This window comes from Rhinolophus sinicus, linkage group LG10 (assembly GCF_036562045.2).
Source record: "Rhinolophus sinicus isolate RSC01 linkage group LG10, ASM3656204v1, whole genome shotgun sequence".
Lineage (NCBI taxonomy): Eukaryota > Metazoa > Chordata > Mammalia > Chiroptera > Rhinolophidae > Rhinolophus > Rhinolophus sinicus.
The window spans coordinates 31569674-31587017 of NC_133759.1; the positions used below are offsets into that span (position 1 = coordinate 31569674).

The 17344-nt window shown below is 37.6% G+C and overlaps 1 protein-coding gene across 1 annotated transcript in view; it reads right to left on the bottom strand.

Moving 5' to 3' along the window:
• Positions 1-8111: 8111 nt before the first annotated feature.
• The window catches only part of MRPL3 (mitochondrial ribosomal protein L3), a 33984-nt gene continuing 24751 nt past the window's right edge, over positions 8112-17344 (bottom strand). Inside the window, exons 7-10 of the mRNA XM_019725948.2 lie at positions 16456-16564; positions 11629-11706; positions 11307-11384; positions 8112-8531 (exon numbers count right to left, since the gene is read on the bottom strand). Coding sequence (XP_019581507.2) covers positions 8379-8531; positions 11307-11384; positions 11629-11706; positions 16456-16564 — 418 coding nt within the window. The 3' untranslated portion in view covers positions 8112-8378. The remainder of the gene's footprint in view (positions 8532-11306; positions 11385-11628; positions 11707-16455; positions 16565-17344) is intronic.

Genomic DNA, 17344 nt, shown 5'->3' on the forward strand with positions numbered 1-17344 from the left:
AGCTACAGCAAATTGTAACAGATTATCATACTATTAGTATTGCGGGCAGGGAAAAATCATAAACAACTATATTGGCATACGGAAAACAATGAAGATACAGCATTTAAGAGAAAAGAGAATGTACAGAATCCATCCATCCATCCATCCATCCATCCATCCATCCATCCATCCAATGAATGCATTCCACACATATTTATGTGTGGTTCCAGGCACTTTTCTAGGTCCTGTGTGTTGTATGGGGTGAGTCACGGGACAAAGTCCCCCATGGAATCAGTGGGAAGAGACTTTCAATATATAAGGAAACAATAATGAGACATGTACTCTTAGATAGTAATGAGGGCTATGAGGAACATGAGAACAGGGTAAGGTGATAGGTGACCATAAGGGAGGTGGCCTTTTCAGAATGGGCAGTCAGCCACAAGCTCTCAGAGAGGTGGTATTTGAAAATCGTAGTCCTCTCTGACTAACTTTCTAAAACCAAGGAAGAATGACTTTTGAAGAAATGCTCTGAAATCCTAACAGTGGCTTAGTACATTAGAGAAATGCATGTCTGATGTGGTTCTCCCCTTCTATTCTCTAATTTACAAATTTTCTGTAATACGCTTACGTATTTTAATTTTAATTATGAACAATAACTTTATTAAAAGGAGGAAGAACTATTGATTTAAGAGATCCCAGACTCCCCTTGGCTGTAGCATGGCTGACAAACTGGGAGAGATTTTTTTGCCATTCACACTAGCCTGGAAAAGGGGTAGGTGTCAGGGACTGGAAACGTTTTTATTCTGTTGAAAATTTTGGTCCCTCAGCACCTGTCAGACAATATTGGAGTTAAGTGAACTCATGGATCATTTGAGAAAAAAGGCTTTCTGCAAAAGGTTTCAGCCCCGGGTGCTTCCTTTTACTTCTAAATCAACAGCCCTCAATAGTGTCAGCTTAACCTTGGGCCAGCCTGGGATGGTTGTTCTCCCAGGCCTTCCTCTCCTGTCAGCTCCAGGCTCCTATGTTTTCCTAACTAAACACTGGTCATGTACAGGCCATGACATTTCAGGAAAGGCCACCCCTGCTGCAGGCATTCCCTAAAAACTACTATTTCTACTCCAAAAGTGTCCGTCTTCTCTCCCCATCCCCACCTCCCCGCCAAGAAATGCTAGTTTGTAGCTGAGGGCTTCTAGGTTCATCTGAAGCCATGAACTCTCGGCCTCCTATTGGGTAGCTACCCATATCGCCTAAGGATAAGTCAACAGTGGAAATGCTGGCAGAGAACTTGGCTGGAATCGCCTTGCTTCTCTATGCACATTTATGTTGTCTTTCTGCGTCTGGCCCCCACTTATGTGCTCCTTGGCAGGCTGCTCTGGGGACTGTTGGTGTTCCTTGCCTGGTGACTCTGTCACTCGAATCTCTGTCATATTGTCTCTTTTTCTGCCTGTCATCTCTCTCCGTCTCCCTCTTATAAGGATACATGTGTTACATTTAGGGCCCACCCAGATAATCCAGGATAATCTCTCCATTTCCAGATCCTTAATTTAATCACATCTGCAAAGTCTTTTTTTGCCATATAAGGAGCATTCACAAGTTCCAGGGATTAGATCATGTATATCTTTGGGGGGACATTTTTCAGCCTAACACCCTCCCCATGGTGCTCTGCAAAGATACTCATGAACCCCAGGTTGCTGGGTAGCCGGATACAGGAGTCAGGAGCCCTGATTTTAGTACAAGCTCGTCCAGGACATGTTTAGTGATACCCTAAACAAACCCCAGGCCTCTCAATTCTGTTTTTATTATCACACAGGATTGATTCTATCAAACACTTCCAGTTTTACACGATGCTAAGCATTTTCCCAGGATATGCTCTCACAAGAACATAAAATACCTTATAATATAAAGTACTATAAACATACAAAACATTACTATTTTTACATTTTTATAAAATTTTTCTCCAACTTGAATTGCTTTAGGGAGGTTCCCAAATAACTGACCTGGGTGTCGCAAATGACTTGTCTGTACGTCATGCTGTTTTAGGCCAGTGGTTCTGAACCTGGACTGTGGAGCTTTATGTCTGGGGCCCAGCTCGAGATTCCGAGAATATTAGACTGTGGTTTTAAATCTCCCTGCCTGGTTCTAATATGCAGCCAAGGTTGAGAAGCCCTGTTAGGTGAAGGTAAGGCTTGCCTTTGTGAGCATTACCTACTCTTGACGTGGTCCCTTCCTATGTCCTCTTGTTTGGATGGGCTTTGTCATAAACACGTGTCTCAATGGCTCCGGGGCCACAGAACAGTGAGCCTCTCTCTTTATGAGAAGTGGTGTTTAACAGAGGGCTTTGGATCATTAAATCACAACTTTTTCCCATGGCAGACAGAGATGTCCTCACGGGTAACTGGCTAGAGAAATGAACCATGCAAGTGAGGAAGGGATACTGCCTGTTTTCACTTCACAGGTTGGAAGTCTAGTTTTTATAGATCTTACCTTGTTCACTTTATCAGTTCTTTACTCCTTGCCTACTTCCTTGTGATTCATGTTTTACTAAATTTCCACTGTGGATAGTCTCCTCGGTTCTGTCATTTCTGGTGATATTTTAGCAGCCGGCTGGCTATTATTAGCAGACGTAAAACTCTGTTTGAGGAGGGGAAGAGCACCCTCCTTATAAGCCCCAGCACTACATTGTGCTTCTGCAGTTGGCAGGAAAAAATGGACAGTCAGCCAGCCAATAGTTCCGATGCCACCTTCGCTTCATCATTTAAACACACCATTTTAGATAAGGAAATTTACGTGGGATGCCCAAGGAAGTCATTTGTTATCGTTCGTTCTGATGCAGCCCCAATAGTGAGTCATGCATGCATCTTTGTCAGGACGTTTGTGATGGAGTGTTTAGTTAGTTCCTTCTCACATAAAGCAAATTCTGCTCAGTGTCAGAACTTGATGGATATCTTATCCCTTTTCTTTCAAAACAGCAGCAAACTTTCTAAATGCCCTAAAACATACTCTCGATGCTCATATAAAGTCTGTTTTAGGAGAATCAAGATGACAACTGTCATTTTCACTTTTCCAGTCAAATACCAGGAAGGAACAATTATGCACCTCCCTTGCCAAAAAGATTCTTTGGCCAGCTGAATTGCAATCATTTATTTGCTTTCATGGTGTTATGAGTTGCATTCATTGAGATGAATTTGGCTCGTCTAACTTGAACAGGCCACCTTATTAATCTAAAAACAATGAAAAACGTGTGCCATGGACTGCTGTTAAGTTCTTTGGAAACATTTAAAAGCAGAAAAGCAGATGAAATGGAGGCTGGCAACCCTGCACACTCAGTAGTTAGGCTGTCTTCTGGAGGGGACAATGGCACTTTAATTGGGTCCTCATTTCAGGGCATCCTAGGCAATCACTAGAGGCAGAATATGGATGGCAGTCATCATCTGTCTTGTAAGGCATGCTTTGAGATACCCTTCTCATTTCTGGGGCCAAGTTTCCACCTGGTCTGGCAGGAATATTACTGGAAGCTGGCAGATGAGGCTTTATCGCAGATACAGAAATACAAGTGGAAATTGAAGGAGAAATGTCTGTTACAGTAAAGGCAACTTTATAGAAAATTCCTGAAAGCAGTAGAAACTTGGTTCATCATTAGCCAAGTAAATTCTTGTGTGAAGAACTGCTTCCTGTTTAGAAAACAGGTAGCCATGAAATGACATATCTGATTATAAAGCTCCTGAAGACGTTTGCCCTAGGGAGCCCCCTCCCAGCAGGGTGACCTACTTCTGTCTGTATTTATATACTCTCCTGGGTCAGCAGTTTGGGAAAACTGGTACCGACAACATGCCCTACCTACCTCATCACTAAAGTAACTCCACTAGAAAACTAGAAAAACAAGCCAATGAGTACAAGACCATTTTCCTGCCATTCTTTCTGTAAAAGTGCAGAGAACTTCCAAAGTAGAGACCTTCAGGCATAAACGGCAGTAATGGGCATTTTTCCAGTAATACCAAAAGAAGGAAAGTAGCCATAGGAAAAGCAAACAACAAAGCAGCTAGCAGGACATCATACGGCAGACTAGACTAACGTGCAAGGCTCAATGCCACAAGAAGCCAAGGCATTGTATTTCCACTCTGACCGGAACATGTGAAGGTAGTCACATGCGAGCATTCATCCCAGAGGTCCAAACATCAGATCCAGTGTCATCGATCTGAATGCTGCCCTTTCCTCCTGGAATGGGTTTTCACTGTGACACAGCCAACAGTATCTCTGTGGGCAGTGACGCAGAACCAAGGTGCAGTTTTGCTGCAGACAGGAGAGGCTCTCATTTTGACACTTTTTTTCGTCAAAGAGGGGTTCTTTTGGTAATTAAAACGAACAGCATACGTTTCTGAGTATAAAACAGTATTCCTTCAGACTGGTGGGATTTATCCTGCAGCATCAGGGATCCCAAATAAGTACTTTAACTAGTGTGATAATACTCTTTACATTAAAAAAAAAAAAATAGTTCTGTATATATTTTATCATATATCCTGAGACATAGTTTCCACTCACACATCATTTACTTTTGAAAATAAGCTGTCAAAGTCTTCCTTCTATTCCACCCCTTGTGAAAAGTTGAAAAGTAGGTCCGTATCTCAGCATTTAATGGTTACAAAAAGTGCTATTAACTGACTCTGAAATAATCTACTTGCAAATTATATCTTTACCTGTGCCATGTATATCCTTACATCTTTCGTCGACATTTAGTGTTTCACAGCTTGGCATCATCCAATTTTCACCCCATGCCAAGGCCCTGCTGTGGAGATAGGACTAATCAACATGAGTATTTTAGCTTCACCTGCCCTAGTAAGGTAAGGGTCCTGGAAAGTAAGCAGGACAACCAAGACTTAGTGTAACTCTGAAAGCAGGCATGCCCTGACAGATCGGCCTATAGAATTTCACAGGGTTTAGTATTGACCTATTTTATAACTAATAGCTTAGTTTATACTACTAAGGCTGGGAAAAAAAATGTCTAATTTGAAGAAGTTTTTGGTTCAAAATGGTTCTCCATTTAAAGACACAATCTAAAACAGTAAATCACGTTCCAGCCTAAATCAGGACCTAAGTGGGCTCCACTGCCGAGAACTGAACTGCCTCCATATCTGTCTAGTGGCCCACATTGCTCAGGGGTAGGCCGCTAGTATTCCTTGGGCTCCAGGAAGAGGTGAGCAGGCCAGTATCCAGACCATATACTCCTTATCCACAGTAGGCAGAGTTCCATTTCCTTGAGTTGAACATTTAATGACAGGTGTTGTGGCCTGAAATAGTAACCGAAAGATCTTAGCAAATCGCATGTGTTTTGCTTAGTGTTGGACCAGGCACACTCTGGTTTATGTATTCCATAGATACAGGGACAGCTTCCTCCTCTTCCACCTGGCCCAGTAAACACAACTCAGGTCACTTCTGGGCCACCAAACAAGTTTGAAGGAGCAGGACCCAGACTCTCTTTAACAGATAGGTAGCTGTACAGGGTGCTGGCCATGGAGAATTGGGGGTGGGTTGCATGAGGATACTTTGCACTCTGGCCCTAGAAGGCAGGGTTCACACTCGTAATCCTAAAAGGTGATCAGCAATTTTTCCCTAAAAACTCAATCCGGATGCAGTCCATCTGCAGACTCGAGACAGATGGTGGTGGGTTTGGGGTGGGCTGTCTAGTGGAGAGGGCTCCCTATCGTCTTCAAAATGCCTCGGGCAAATGGCTGAACTAATCCTTGTTCTCCTTTGCCATCTGGCTACTTTCAGATGCTGAATCCCCTTCTTTCCCTTCTCTCCACCTTTGCAAATACTTCATTCAGAAACAAGATTTGTTCTCCCAGCAACTGTTCATTTTTCTTGCAGTCACAGCTGCTCCCCCATCACTTTATCAGCAAACTTGACACATTTGTAAAGTCATTAAAATCTTTTGCTCAAGTGCAGCTAATTAAAGGAGAATTAAGAAATACAGTATTCTAAATTTCAAAATTAATGATGTCCCTTAGGATGGGCATACCTGACTAATGGGTACCATTTTAAGTTTTGGTTATCCTTATTTTACATGTTGACACTAATTTTAGAATCAGTTTGAACAATTCTATAAGTCCTGTTGAGATTTTAAAAATAAGACTGAATTCTTTACAATATTAAGTCTTCTCATTCATAACCGTAAGAATTCAACTCCATTATTTAAGTTTTCTTCAATAAAACTTTATCTTCTCCAATAAGGTTCTAGCCCATTTCTTGTCAGGCTTTTTTTTTCTGCAGAACCTTTTTGAAAATTGCTATTGTGAATGGTATTCATTTTCCTCCGATAGAATTTCCCAATTAAACATTGCTATTATATACTTCTATATTAATCTTGTATTTAGTCACCTTTTGAACTTTCTTCATTGGTTCTGGTAATTTGTCAGTTAATTGTCCTTAATCTTCCAGGTAGATCGTATTTCTTACAAATAAGATTTGTTCTCACTTTCCAATATTTATATAATTACCATTTCTTATAGCAGTGGCTAGGATCTCTAACACTGTTGAACAGAACAAGTAAAGGGCATCCTTGTTTACTCTGACAAGAATGCATCTAATACTTTACCCTTGAGTATGATGTTTGCTTATCTTTTAACAAGTTCAGGAATTTCCAGTTTGATAAGCTATTTTTGTTTTTAATAAAAAGCGATATAGTAACAAGATTTACTCCAGTTTAAAATGACTTGAGGAACTTACGATTAAAAATAAATATGTAACAGATCAATGTTATTTGTTTGACTTTGGTACCCAGGGTGCTCATGGCCAAATTGAGTACAATAACTGCGTAACACAACCTGCTTATCTTTATTATATTGGCATCATTTCTTCCCAATCCTCCACCTATTTTGATTTATATCATCCTATTTCCCCCTTACTATACTATTTTATTGCATGGATCTCCTGTCAGTTCCTAAAAATCTTTTAATAGAATGAGATGAAGTATAAATAAAAACATTAAAATGTGGCTACATTTGGATTTAAAATTAAGAACAAGAGAGATGTGATATGGGCAAAAAAATACTGTAGGACCTTTTATTTATTTTTTATCGGGGAAGGGGAGCAGGATTTCATTGGGGAACAGTGTGTACTTCTGGGAAGTTTCCAAGTCAAGTTGTTGTCCTTTCAATCTTAGTTGTGGAGAGCGCAGCTCAGCTCCAGGTCCAGTTGCTGTTGTTAGTTGCAGGGGGCGCAGACCACCATCCCTTGTGGGAGTTGAACCGGCAACCTTGTGGTTGAGAGCCTGCGCTCCAACCAACTGAGCCATCTGGCCACCCGAGAGCTCAGTGGCAGCTCATTGACTTCATTTTAGTTGTGGAGGGCGCAGCTTGCTGGCCCATGTGGGGGAATTGAACCAGCAGCCCGTTGCCCAGAGCTCGTGCTCTAACCAACTGAACCACCCGTCTGCCCCGTAGGACCTTTTAATAACAAATCCATCCGTTATCAGGAAATTATGTGGAGACCTAACACTATTGTTAATAAGTTTCTTGGGTGGCCATATGACTCTCAGAAAACATCTGGAGTTAAAATTATTCTGTGGGGCTTCAGGAATCTGGGCCAGAGGAAATCCAGTAGTTAAATGAGGCCTGCTTACACTTACATTGTTAAGCTTAATTATTTGTTATAAGTAGCCATTAGTAAATACATTTTAGTTTCATATAACGAAGAGAAACCCAGGAGCCATTCACATAGGTGATTAATAAAAATTTGTTGGATGTACAATCCCAGACCATTTCAAATCCATTTTGGACGGCATCAAGGCAAACTGATTACACCTACCTTATAGTTGAGTGATCAAACTAAAAAATAACTATTCCTTTCAACAGAAGTGTAACAAGACCCACAACTTATGATTTTGTTGTATTTGTATATGTGCTGCCGAAGCGAGCACAATTTTGTTGTATTTGTTAGGCCTTTAACTATAACGTGTATTTCTGTAATTTTAGAAAAAATCTCACTTCCTTTCTCTCTTTAGGGCTCCAAAATGTGGAAGAATGATAAAAAATGAATTTTAAGAAATGACTTCTATTATCTAACTAGGTTATACCATAGTTCCCATATGGTTTGCTTCTGTTCCACAACCACCCTTTCACAAAGACAGACAAATCTTTAATAAAAGAAGTTAAATTTATAAACATCTTAAACTGCCAGTTTATTTCAATCTGGCACATCCAATCTACTCAATTGATTTGTTTAATGTGGTAATTTTTAAAACAAAATTTAGCTGGAGGATGAATGAGATACATTTATGCCCTTGACAAAGATGACACGTGTGATATCGTGACTAAGAAAGCAAAATATAGTTGCTGGTTATGTTATTGTTCTGGCTCATCAAAGTTCACAAAATACGTGAGGTTTTTCCATGTCCAAGGAGGTTAGGCCAATGTAATAGAAGGCGCACTGGGTTGACACACATTTTCATCGTACAAATTTTCTGGTAGTTCCTCTTCATCTCCGTCAGGAAAATATGTAGGGAATGGTAGATTTTTACAGAAATCCTTATATGCAGGTAATTTAGAATCTCTGATCTGGGGGGAGGAAGCAAAGTTGTATTAAGTGCTATCAATTAAGTTACTCAACGATAGCCCGTTTTACTTATTCATAATCAAAGACTGTCTGTTCCTATATTTTCTAAGGAACTCAATATATTCTTTTTATACCAATAAATTAATCCAAAGATAGAAACACAATCTTCAAGTTAATCAGCTATCTCATACAAAAATCACTGATTTATTTATCTTATCCATAACTTATAAATCTCTAGAACTGTCCAACAAGATAAATTATATTTTATAATTACTATTTAATCAGTTTTATCCAAATTGATTTTCTAAATATAAAAATCTTATATAAACTATATACCTAAAAGGCACTATTATCTACTTCTTTATTGATTTTATCTATTCATATTATCTTTTTTTATTTTATTTTCTCCCATAGCATTTTTTGAGCTGAGGTTAAAAAAAAATTACCTAGTATTTTTTATCAATCTTAATTATAAGACAAAAATATCAAGTTTTATTAAGGAAATTAGCTTACATTTAACATGCAGCATTCTCATTTAGAAGCTAAGGTCAGAACAAAAAACAATAAGCCTATAAGTCTTTATAGTAGCCCTACTGCCTTTATAGTCTAAAAATATTTTAATTATATCTGTGAATTCATAAAGCAAGGAATAGTACAGATATTGATAAAATCTAAAATGATGGGTTTTATTTTTGGAAAATATCATTGGGTTCTTTAAAGTTTATTATACAGCCTTCATTCAGAAAGAAATAAAAAAAATTACATGTAATTTATACACATAGAGTAAAATAAGGTATAATCATTTTGACAATAAGAAATGAATAATTTGGTTGAAACAAGTACATAGCTTCTAAACAGCCAACTACAGAAAAATGTATCTATTTTCATCTTTTTCATTTACTCTCTTTCATTATTGGCAAATTACCCACAATAAATTCTGCCCCCCCCACACCCCAATTCACTAATACTGGCTTGAACTTTAACTTGGGGGGATAAAAATGTTATATTTTTATCAATTTAAACTGTGTCAGAATTTAGAACTGAAAATAAAACTCAAGCAAATAACAAAACCAACAAAACCAGCAAAACTTTCTGTGCTAATTTGATCAATGTAAACATTTAGTCATAAATTTGAATTCTCAGTTTTACATTTTTACAGACCGATCGTATTTGAGGCATCTGTCAGACAAAAGCACTGCTTACCTACCCTAACTGTAAATGCTACAGTACCATAACTCATTGATTTGAAACATAAATGATGACATCGGCTCTAATGTTGAGGGTCAAAAGAGTGCAGCCCAGCTTTAACAAATGTGACTCCATGGTATGTATTTTTGTGCACTTAATCTTACCCCGGCTTTATTATTTACCTGCCTTAGCCAAGACACCCTCAACGATCTACCTTACTCTTTTAATATTTATGTATATTGGCAAACCAGTCAAATCCTTTGAGGAAAGGTGGGGGTAGGACACACACACACACACACACACACACACACACACACACACAAAAAAACAGACATATTTGAAAAAAACTTAAATTATAAATGAGTATATAGGGATGAGCACATTTAAAAATTCATCTGCTATCCAGCATAATTTTATTATGGAAAATAATCATTTTTATTTTTTCTCTTCTATTAGGTTGTGCTATTTATACACAATCAACCTGGAATGTGGAGGGAGGGATACGCTGACTTATGAAGCCAAAATGTTATGAGAAGTACAATGACAAGCAGCTGGTTCATCTACCTGTCATGCCAGTCTCTCGGAGACTGCAAACCTACTGAAAACCTACGGAAATTTAAACAAACACCTGCAAACTTAAAAAAGACAATAAAAACAAAAAAACCCCTTGCATTTATTAAATGTTATTTTTAAAGAAAAATGAGAATAATCAAAAAGTGAAGAGTGTCAGAAAGGAAATTTTAATTACTGTAAGATTAAAACAAATACTGTACCTTATGCTAGTAATAGAACCTACTTGAAGAAATAAAAAGCATACAGAGACCCAATCTGAAAAATCTGAGGTTTAAGTTTCAACATATTTTTGTTGTTATTTAATGAAGAATATTTTCCCAGGACTAGCTATTATCACTTCTACTACAAATTTATTTTCAGAAAGGAAGATGTCAAAATTCAAAAGTGATCTTTCACTTTGTATTATACTGGCTTAAATCCCAGGCAGAATATTTATTTTGTATTTTATTGAATGGAAGTAAGTTTCTGAAAGCTTAAGTTTTTGTTCAAATCTATCCTGTACATGTTATTTTTCTTCTTTATATTTTTGGACATAAAAATGAACATGTATATTTTTAAGGAAAATAGTTAAAAGTACAATCAGAGTAATGCTAATAATAATAATAGAATCTCTCCTTAAAACGTCTACCTTTAATCATGTTTCTTCTTAACTCTCGCATTTAATTTCCACCTCATGTATTTCTAGTTCCTGTGCCAAAGTACTCTTAAAACAACGAAAAAGTTCTTTTTTGGAAGGAGAGGAATATATTGGTATTTTGGGAGCAGTAGCCTCATCTCCTTTTCATATTTCTAAAGAGCCTCTGCTTACCTTTTTGCAGGTTCATCATTTTATAGACATATACTATAGATTATTTTGTGCAACTTTTTTTACTCAGGTGCTACTAAAAAGCAAAACAATTTAGCACAGAATGTGTGGAAAACAGACACTTATTTTCAAGCTACATTTACGGGTCAAAGGAGAATTTTATTCACATCCACATATATGAATAACGGAAAATAAAGATCTCTATACATACCTTTACTAAGCAATTTTTATGTCCAGGTACAGAGCCATTTACATAGATTATATTGTGCTTTGTGTTTATTCTCCACACCTAAAGCAAGACATGAAATCAAACTTTAAAAGTTAAAAATTTGAGAATATACCACACACACACACAGTTCACGTATTCTCCACCCCTCAATAACTGTGAAACCTATTAGCACAATCATTAAGTTATTTAAACATTAAATTGAACAAACAATAATTAAACAGACATACATAAATACATACTCTTTTGCCTTTGCATTTAGGCATTAATTGAACCATTCCTACAAAGTGCCACTACAGAAACTTACTTTCAGTCCAAATGCTGTCCTATCTCTGTTTCCCATTTTCCCAGGCATTTTAGTTCCAGGCCAGACTCTGGCAACATCCTGTATGAGAGAACCAAGATGAGCACGTTTAAAGCCCTCTCAATTTCAAATAGTATTGATCAAACCAAAATGTAAACTAAGATAGGAATTACTAAAATGTTTCATTTCCCCCATTCTGCTAGGCCCCCGTAAAGAGCTAAATGTGGATTTAGACATTTACCCTAGAAGGGTAATCTAATCTAAATTCGAGCAACAAAATAAATACAGACTAAGAACAGATTTAGGAGAAAAACTCAGTAACGAGAGAGTAGCAACAGAGCTAATACTGGTTGAGAAGTAAAAAAGAAAAATAAAGAACGTCCAAACACATTGCACCACCAGTCAAAGAAAAAACTGACTGCCTGGCCTGTTTTCATTAATCTTCTATATTAACTGGGTTAATGGACTCCATCCACACCACGGCTGCTGAAATGGCCCTACTCCGCCAGCCTTGCTTTTGATGTTACTTTCCGTCACCAGAATGATTAAAGGACAGAGTTAGTTATCTGAATATTGAGTTTGTTCAGCCCTGGTTGTCTCTGAGTCACATAAATCAAACAGCTTCACAGTCTCTCTGATTTTGGCTTTGATAATGGATAATAATATTACATCTAAAACAGAAAATATGAATTACATCTAAAATGGCAAAGGTTCTCAGAACACATGAATTCCTGGAATATAAAAAATCTTCCCATCACTACTCTCACTGTAATAGGCAAAACTGCCAGGGAAAGTAACTCATAGCATTAACAGATAACCTGCTTCAAAAACAATTCTGAATATTATAGACAAAGTATCATTCTTATTCATTCTACAAATACACAAATACACTCTGTGATAAGCACTTTGCTTAATATTACATTATTAAGAAAAGTCCTCCCCAATTAAATTTGCTCTTCTTAAAGGTATACTCTAACTCTTAGGATTGTAAAGACATTCCCTAGCTAATCCTTAATGAAAGTATTTACAAACACAGAACGGAGTATTTCATGACAAACAACTAATCTGAGTTATAAGAATAGGTTCTTCTGCATGCCTCATTTTTGAGAGTTTTATTGAGATGTAATTCACATACCACACATTTCAACCTTTTAAAGTGTACAGCTTAATGTTTTTAGTATATTTAGAGAGTTGTGTATTACTACAATCAATTTTAGAACATTTTTAGCAATCCCAAACAGAAATTCTATACCCATTAGTGGTCACTCCCTCCAACCCCCCCCCCACACACACACACACAGCCCTGTGACACCACTAATCTACTTTCATCTCTACAGATTTGCCTGGGATGGACATTTCAGCTAAATGGAACCGTACAATATGTAGTCTGCTGTGCTTCAGCTGTACAGCACAGTGGTTAGACATTTATATAACTTACAAAGTGACCCCCCTGATAAGTCTTGCACCCCCACCTGACACCATACATAGTTATTACAGTATTACTGACTATATTCCTTAATAAGCTGTACTATACATCCCCATAACTATTTTGTAAATGACAATTTGTACTTCTTAATTCCTTCACCTTTTTCACCCAATCCCCACCCCGACCTGGCAACCATCAGATTGTTCTCTGTATCCATGAGTTTTGTTTGTTCACTTACTCTGTGTTTCAGATTTTACATATAAGTGAAATCATATGGTCTTTCTCTGACATATTTCACTTAGCATAATACCCTCTAGGTCCATCCATGTTGTTGCAAATATAAGATTTCATTCTTTTTTATGGCCAAGTAACATTCCATTGTATATACATATACCACATCTTCTTTATCCAATCGTCTGTCGACAGGACACCTAGGCTGCTTCCATATCTTAGCTATTGTAAATAACGATGCAATGAAAATAGAGGTGCATATATCTTTTTGAACCAGTGTTTTGGATTTCTTCATATAAATACCCAGAAGTGGAATTGCTGGGTCATATGGTAGTTCTAGTTTCAATTTTTTGAGGAACCACCACACTATTTTCCACAGTGGCTGCATCAGTTTGCAATCCCACCAACAGTGCACGAAGGTTCCCTTTTCTTCACATCCTCACCAATACTTGTGCGTTGATTGTTTGATAACAGCCATTCTGATAGGTGTGAGGTGATATCTCATCGTGGTTTTAACTTACATTTCTCTGATGATTAGTGATGATGAGTATCTTTTCATGTCTATTGGCAATCTGTCCTCTTTGGAAAAGTCTATTCAGGTCTTCTGCTGATTTTTTAACAGTATTGTTTGTCTTTTTGGTATTAAGTTGTATGACTTCCTTATATATTTTGGATAGTAACACCTTATTGGATATTGGCAAGTATCTTCTCCCATTCAGTAGGCTGTCTTTTCATTTTGTTGATGGTTTCCTTTAGTTTGATATAGTCCCATTTGTTTATTTTTTCTTTTGTTTCCCTTGCCTGAAGAAACATGCCCAAAACAATCTTACTAAGAGCCAATTATCAGAGAGTTTACTGCCTATTGTGCCATCATTTTAAAAGTACTTCCTTGATTTCCTGAACAGCTGCTTGGGTTCATCTTGTACTCTTCCTGTCCCATGCGTGGTATCAGTCATTCCTCCAATGAGGCCCCATTCCTTTCAGTGGGGAATGGTGTACAGAAATCAAGATCTAGGCTCTAGGTGTGCTCATTGCTATGGGATATCTCTTCTTTTAGGTCCTTTCAGCAGACAGAACTAAGACACAAGTATACATATATACATCCACATGCATATCTATATTTCTTTTTCTTTACATAAATATATAGCAAATATATACTGATACCTACAATTGGAATTCAACACTATATGGTCCATTCTAATTTCCCTCCTTTTCATAACAACCTTCTCCAATAGTGAGACACTTGGCTCCCATTATCAATATATTTACTTATAAACTCAATCCTACAATCCATGGAAAATTATTTCAGAACTGCTAACTAAAACCACTGCAAATAACAAACATAATTAGAATTCAACACCTGTGCACAGTACATTTTAAATTTAGACTCAGGGCATACAGAGCCAACTACTACTGTGTTTCCCCGAAACTAAGACCTAGCCGGACCATCAGCTCTAATGCGTCTTTTTGGAGTAATAATTAATATAAGACCAGGTATATATTTATTATACTGTATTATAGACCTGGTCTTATATTAAAATAAAACTGGGTCTTACATTAATTTTTGCCCCAAAAGACACATTAGAGATGATGATCCGGCCAGGTCTTATTTTCGGGTAAACATGGTATATTCAAAAGTTACTTGAGTCACTCTCCCCATGTTCCTCCCGCCCCTTTGGTCTGGTTATGTTATTCATTTGAAACGGTTAGGTTCATTGTCTAATCATATTCTATTATGGATTTCTCCCCTCATCCTTGTTTTTATTTTGAATATGTAAAACATTAACATGTTTCCAAAAGTAAAACAAAAAAGTGTATCTAGGAAAGTGTCACTCTTGTCACTTCTAAGCCCTTCCATACTGTTCCCACCCATGCTTTGTAGATAACCAATTTCATTAGTTTCTGATTTATTTTTGTGGTCCTTCTTTTTGCAAAAATAAGCAGACAATATGTGCATTTCCTTATATCCTAGAAATCACTCCATCATTCAGAAATGGCCTTTTCATTCTTTTTTCAGCTGTATGGTATTCTATTGGGTAGATGTACCATTTTTCATTCATCCAAACTCTCAGGTATGGACATTTATGCTTGTAATTATAAATAATGTTGCAATGACTAATTTTGTGCAAATGCATTTTTATATTTTGGGGAGAATATCTTTAGGGTAAATTCCTTGAAGTAGAATTGCTATATAGTTCTGTTAGATACTGCCACACTCTCCTCCATAAAGGATGCACTATTTTCTATTCTCACCAGTGGCTTGATAACACAATTTACTAGGTGAGAAATTAGTAACTCAAGAGTAGCTTCAATCTGTATTTCTTAAGAAAGAAGTAAAATACATATATACATATATATGTATGTATACATATATCAAGCTTTAGAGATTAACCTTGCATTACTCTGATAGTCCAAAGAATACCACCCCTGCCCCCATCCCCCCACCAACTCTTCATGCTGTATCTCTGGGAAAGGACTGAAGTAGCAATACAAAGTCCTTCTCCGTTTCTGGTGCATTTACTGTTTATTTTTCCACGTCTTCTCTACCACTTTTCTTTTGTACTATTATCCTTGACGATCTTTCCTGTCTCTTTTAAGGCAAAAAACCCCCCCAAAAAACAAAAAACCCAACAGCAATCTCCCCCGCCCAAAAAAAATTTCTGTGAAGTAAATCAGTGGGGCCGGATGAAAGGGCATTCTACTCCCTGATTTCCTGCAGCTGACTTCAGAGTGCAGGATGGCAGACAAAGATGGGAACGAGAAAGAAGCAGAAAATATTGAGAATCCTGACTGTAGGTATGTATTAGATTTATATAAAAGTCTAAGCAGATGGTATTAAGGAAAAGGAGACGAGGGACTTAAAAGTATGACTGACTGTAAGACTGCAGAAGAGAATGCATAATCTAATGTTTCCAACTGCAGTCTACGAATCTCTAGAGATTACTACTATGTGAATTTCATTCCCTTGCCACATTGAGTAGGATATAACTAAATGGTTCAAGTCTGGCTCTGGAAAGTAAGTAAAGCTAAAACCCATAAAAGGGTGACAAGTACTAGGACCCATCTTGAGTCACATTAAAACTATGTGACTTGATCCCAAGGACAGCCGAAAGCCCTATATGCGCAGAAGTTGAATATTTAGCATAAAAAGAGCATCACTAAGTTATACTTACACCAGTTGAAATAGCTCCAGGTCTCCTGTGAGTTTTTGTTTGACCATGAGTAGCAGGCTGGCCTTTAAATCCCCATCTTTTCATGACACCTTGGAAACCTTTACCAATACTGAACAAGACAAACATTAGAATTTACATATTGAACAGAGTATAAAATATACCCAATTGTTCACTTTCTTGATAGCACCTTAGAGTTTTAACAAAGCTCTTTATCTAAATTACTAGAAAAGGCAATCTAAGCAAAACTGCAAATGAACATTCCTTTATCTGACCTGGTTTGCACTCCTTCCTGGAGTCTCATTTTATATAAAATGATTAATTCAAGATTGTGAGACAACAGCCAGCTAAACAAAGATAGTTCAATCTGAACAGGGAGTTTTATCATCAGAATCCCAAGAAACAGCATAGTAAAAGTGGTAAATTTCTAGAAGTTCCGAAGTACTCATGAAAGATTAGGCAGACAACCATTAAGATCCCCATACCTCCTGGTACCTATGCTCTTGTGTATCACCTCCCCTTAAGTCTGGGTGGACCCAGCAACTTACTTCTAAGGAATAAACTATGGCAAAAGTGGTAAGCTGTCACCTGTGACATTAGGTCACAAAGCAACTGTGGCTTCCATCTTGGCACTCTCTTGCTTGCTGCCGTAACAAAAGCTATTCTATACAGAGGAGGCAAGGATGTCTCCGACCAACAACTCTGGACCTGAGGCTTGGCGACCGCCATGATTGTGAGCCTGGAGGCAAACCTCAAAATGACCACCGCCTTGACGGATGTCTTGGTACAGCCTGTGAGACACACCCTGAACCACAGGTACCCAGCTAAGTTGTGCTGGGATTCCTGACTACAGAAACTGTGAGGCAATACATTTTTGTTGTTTTAAGCTGTG